The sequence below is a fragment of the Oncorhynchus mykiss genome, chromosome 6 (genome assembly GCF_013265735.2).
Source record: "Oncorhynchus mykiss isolate Arlee chromosome 6, USDA_OmykA_1.1, whole genome shotgun sequence".
Lineage (NCBI taxonomy): Eukaryota > Metazoa > Chordata > Actinopteri > Salmoniformes > Salmonidae > Oncorhynchus > Oncorhynchus mykiss.
Genome location: NC_048570.1, coordinates 7,066,381 through 7,071,314, shown reverse-complemented (window position 1 = coordinate 7,071,314; position 4,934 = coordinate 7,066,381). Strand labels below are relative to the sequence as shown.

Below are 4,934 nucleotides of genomic sequence, written 5' to 3'. Positions count from 1 at the left end.
TACTTCTCAATTGTCAGTAGAAACCACATTTGTTTAAGCAAGTCAGCCATATCAGCTATGTTTTTTAAAGGATTCTCTCCATGGTGCTGAAAAGATAGCTCTGCTATTGCGAAAGCTTTATGTCGACCCTAACAGTTTGTGGGCACCGTTTGTTAAATTTATAGTGCAATTAATGTATTGTTTAGTGTTGTGTTGTGTAGTGGCTTTGCTGGCATTCATCTAAAACATTTTGGGGGAGTTTTCCCCACCAAGATGTACATGCTGCAATCACCACTGGGTGGGTGAATTATAACACACCAACCCTGTTACCTATAGATAGACAGTCTAGACATGTTTAAACTATTTACATGTGTTTGGTAAGCTTGCATTCCATTCCCCCTGTCACATGGGGATCTATGGTTGATTCTAGATGAAATAGTCAACTCTGTTACAGTCAACCCTGTCACTTTATTTGGCACTTAATAGACACTTACTATAGTATGTATTTGTTACTTTGAGATGGGAAAACATGTTTTATATTAAGTTGAACATGTGCTTTTTATGACAGAATGTTAGAAATAGGTGAAATATAAAGTTACACTCCCCAAAAGGTACTCAATTGGTGGAATGACCCGAGTACTGAACTGGAGGTGGGAGAGCTAACGATGCTTCTACTGTTGCTCTCTCCTCAGATTCTTAGAGAAGCTATTTCAATCTGATATTTCTCCTATGGTCTAAAATAGATGTGTATAGAGGACTCCTCTGTAATATAACATGTCACACATTGTATCAAACTGATGGAATGTTAGGTGTCTCATTGAAAGTCTAACATCTACCATGACTACTGGATGTTTCAATTCTAATAAATAACAAAACAATCCACACCGTAACAACAATATTGCTTTTTTAATAAATGCTTTTATTAAAGAGTAAAACTTTGCAAACAAAAATGACATCATCAAACATCACTGGCCTGACTTGAGAAGCTCTGCCCGGGGATGGAGCCAGCAACTTAGCTGCTACCGGTCCGGTCCAGGCTACCTGCAGACCTCCTCCCAGACCTCCTTTTCAGAACCTCCCCTTAACAGGAGAGGTGGTGGAAATGATCAGAGTTGCATTCAACTTGAATACAGATGAGAAACTCTGGTCTGTGGAGCCACTGGTCTGAGGGGAGGACTTCTGTTGAAACTATTTCCATTTTTGGGATATTTTCTAGGACTGTAGAGGTGGTAAGCAGAGATGAATTTAACTAGGATACAGATGAGAGTCTCTGTTCTTGGGAGGAGGGTCACTGACCTTCGATGGTTTGTTGCCTGATAAAGAGGATACTTGCTGGCTTGAGGAGACTATAATGTTTTGAGGAGGAAATGTGGCTCGATGACTTAAAGAGGAGGAGGAATTATTGGGCGACACTTTTAATTACCAACGTAACATTAGTGGAACTGTGGCTTCATCGAGTTCCAGCTCTAGGCAGACAGCACGTCAGGAAGGCTGTAAGACATCACAGAGACAGGTAAGTATCTATATATTTACATGTGTGTTGCATGTACACTAAACCCTCACATTTGGATAATGTCACTTTTTAAAGTGATGACATGTATATTAACAGTGTAAAACATGAATAGATGTTTAAACATTCTTTACCTCATCCTAATTTTCTTCCAGATGCTTGGCTTTTTCTTTGTCTTGGATATTCGCTCTGATGTTTCAGCCTCTTCTGGAGCTTCTAGCTGCTGGCTGTCTGGCCCCCCCTGATGGTTCTCTGGCCCCTCCTGCTGGTTCTCTGAACTCCCCTCCTGGTTCTCTGCCCATGCCTGTTGCCTCCTTGGCCTTTCCTGGTGGCCATCAGCAGATCCAGTGGGCTCTTGGCTTACTTGTTGGCCATTGGCCCACCCGGGCAACTCCTGACCGTGGTTGTAATCGTGGCTGTGTTGGGTGGTTAGACACCGGGTGTTGATTTGAGCATCAGCCTCCAGATTCATCTGCTCCAGGTAGTTTTCCTTCATCCTCTCCCTCTCCTCCTTCAGTTGTTGATGAGTCTGTTTTTTAAGCAGGGACCGCTCTCTCCACTGCTTATTGAAATCCTCCATCTTCTTCCTTCTCTCCTCAGCCTTCAGCAGCTCCTTCCTCTTCTCCCTCTCTCTCTCTGCCCGGGTCATGGTGGATGTTAGCCTTGTGTGTCCAGGGATGGCTGGGAGGGGAGAAGAAGTAGAGTTCACATTCAACTTAGTGGATCTGGTATCAACTTAAATGTAATGGACACAGGGAATGAAGAATAGAAAACACAATTGGATCTCACTGATTATTTACTCTTTTCAGTTGAGCAAGGCATGGAATTTGTGAATTAAGTGCAATAATCCCCATCCCAAATTGACCTGGCCCTAAGTTGAACATGTGTCCAGAATGGCACCTATTCTTTGTATAGTGCCAGGGCTTATGTGATCGCTTAGGGCCCCATGGCCACTAGTAGCCCCCGGATCCCCCCAAAACACGTTTTTGTGTGTGTGTTTTTAGGAACTCTTTCTGGGTCTCTACTTAGTCTTGAGAGTTAGACTAGTAGATGACACAAGGTACCATTTAAAAACGTGGTTGTTATCAGCAGTATTTTTCTTGTTATGTCAGTCAGTCACTCAATGAGCCATGTCAGCTAACATATTCTTTGGACAGTAGTTTTATATTGAAACAATGATGCGACATGATGACTGGTGTGGAACTTATGTGTGTAGAGGAGACTAAAGAGGATGATGTCATAAGTAGAGGGAAAACAGGTCTTACCTATGTGGACGATCTTATGGCCCTCCTCAGCCTCTCTCTGATACGTTCTCTCTATCTTTCTGAGGTTCCTCTTCTCCCATTTTTTATTCACCCAGCCCACGGCTCTCCTTCGGATACTTTTATCGGGTGGGAGAATGTCCTCCTTGTCATCTTCTTTTTCCTCCTCCTCTAAGTCACCCCTCTTGTACTCAAGGATCTCCCTTCTTTCCTCTTCCACCATCTCCTCTCTTTTTTTTGCCTGTATTATTTTTTCTCTCTCTCTGATTAAAGATAAAAGGCATTTAATGGCTTTCTTTCTCTCCTCCTCTCTCTCTTCCTCTCTCTGCCTCTCCTCCTCTCTTAGTCTCAACATTTCTTTCTGTCTAGCAATTTCAATCTCTCGTTTTTTATCCTGCTCCTCTTGTTGTCTTGCCCTCTCCTGTTTTCTTTCCATCTCCAGCCGTCTTTCCTCCTTCTCCCTCCTGATTTGTTGTCCTCTTTCTATGTGTTCTCGCTCCCCCTTCAACACTTCTAACCTCCTCTCTTTACGCCTATTGAAGACTTCCCGTGCTTTTGCTTTAACATTAACTACTACATGTTTCTTCATGCTTACTTCCTTTCCTCTCTCTTCTCTTTCCCTGTACTCTTCCTCTGCTTCCTTAATCACTTCCTGCTTTTCTTCCATCTCTCTCTCCTGTTCTATCTCCAGTTCATTCTGTCCCTCAATTTCCCCCCCAAAAAATTCTGCCCCTCCTTTCTGCTTCCTGCTTCCTCCCTTTCTCTCATAATCATCTTTTCTTTCTCCATCTCTTTCTGTTGCTGATCTTTTAATTCCATCTCTCTCTGATTGTCATTGTCTTTCTCCCTTTCTTTCTCCTTCTCCTTTTGTTTCTGTCTCTCCTCTTGTTGTTGTCGTCTGTGTATCTCTTCTATCTCTCTCTGTCTCTTGTTCTCCCTCTCTCTTCCCTCCTCCATGTCAATTTGCTTCTGTTTCCATATATTTTCTTCTTCTTGATCACTCTCAAACATGATCTTTCTCTCCTCTTGCTGTTGTCGTCTTTCTTTCTCTCCAATCTCTCTCTGTCTCTCTTTCTCTTCGATCGCTCTCTGTCTCTCTTCTTCTCTTTCTTCCTCTTCCATCTCTATTTGCTTCTGTTGACATCTTTCTTCTTCATTCTCTCTTTTGATCTCTCTCTGTCTCTCTTCTTCTCTTTCTTCCTCTTCCATCTCTATTTGCTTCTGTTTAAATAGTTGTTCTTCATTCTCTCTTTCAATCTCTTTCTGTCTCACTTCTCTTTCCATGTTTTTCTGTCTCTTCTCCATTCTCTTTCTTTTGATCTCTCTCTGTCTCTCTTTCTCCCTCTCTCGTTCTTCCTCTTCCATCTCTATTTGCTTCTGTTTACATCTTTCTTCTTCGTGCTCTCTTTCAATCTCTTTCTGTCTCTCTTCTTTTCTTTCGATATGTTTTTGTCTCTTTTCCATTATCTTTCTTTTGATCTCTCTCTGTCTCTTCTCCCTCTCTCGTCTTCCTCTTCCATCTCTATTTGCTTCTGTTTACATCTTTCTTCTTCGTGCTCTCTTTCAATCTCTCTCTGTCTCTCTTCTTCTCTTTCTTTCTCTTCCATCTCTATTTTCTTCTGTTTACATCTTTCTTCTTCGTGCTCTCTTTCAATCTCTTTCTGTCTCTCTTCTTCTCTTTCGATATGTTTTTGTCTCTTTTCCATTATCTTTCTTTTGATCTCTCTCTGTCTCTCTTTCTCCCTCTCTCGTTCTTCCTCTTCCATCTCTATTTTCTTCTGTTTACATCTTTCTTCTTCATTCTCTCTTTCAATCTCTTTCTGTCTCTCTTCTTCTCTTTCGATATGTTTTTGTCTCTTTTCCATTATCTTTCTTTTGATCTGTCTCTGTCTCTCTTTCTCCCTCTCTCTTTCTTCCTCTTCCATCTCTATGTGCTTCTGTTTGCGTCTCTCCTCTTCTTCTTCTCTCTCCATCTCCTTCTTCTTCTCATCTTCTTCTTGTCTCTGTTTTGGTATTTTCTCCATTCTCTTTCTTTCTACCTCTTTCTGTTTGTTGTGCTCACCCTCCATCTTCTCCTCCATGTCCATTTGGTTCTGTTTCCATTTATATTTGTCTGTTTCCATATTTTCTAATTCTATCTGCTGTTCCTTGATTTTCTTGAAGACTTCCTCCAATTCAGACGT

The 4,934-nt window shown here is 41.7% G+C and overlaps 1 protein-coding gene across 1 annotated transcript; it reads right to left on the bottom strand.

Moving 5' to 3' along the window:
- Positions 1-1,176: 1,176 nt before the first annotated feature.
- On the bottom strand, positions 1,177-3,460 carry LOC118964820 (golgin subfamily A member 6-like protein 6). Its single transcript, XM_036979306.1, has 3 exons — positions 2,755-3,460; positions 1,624-2,170; positions 1,177-1,470 (listed from the first exon to the last, which is right to left on the bottom strand). The coding sequence occupies exons 1-3, from the start codon at positions 3,416-3,418 to the stop codon at positions 1,446-1,448; spliced, it is 1,236 nt and encodes a 411-aa protein (XP_036835201.1). The 5' UTR covers positions 3,419-3,460; the 3' UTR covers positions 1,177-1,445.
- Between the last annotated feature and the right edge of the window lie 1,474 nt (positions 3,461-4,934).

Bases quoted from the DNA above. Each gene is read 5' to 3' on its own strand.
- LOC118964820 (XM_036979306.1), bottom strand. From the start codon at position 3,418: ATGGAAGAAAAGCAGGAAGTGATTAAGGAAGCAGAGGAAGAGTACAGG. The intron at 2,171-2,754 runs GTAAGACCTGTT...CTCCCCTCCCAG, and splicing joins CCATAAGATCGTCCACATAG to CCATCCCTGGACACACAAGG. The intron at 1,471-1,623 runs GTAAAGAATGTT...GATGTCTTACAG, and splicing joins TGGAAGAAAATTAGGATGAG to CCTTCCTGACGTGCTGTCTG.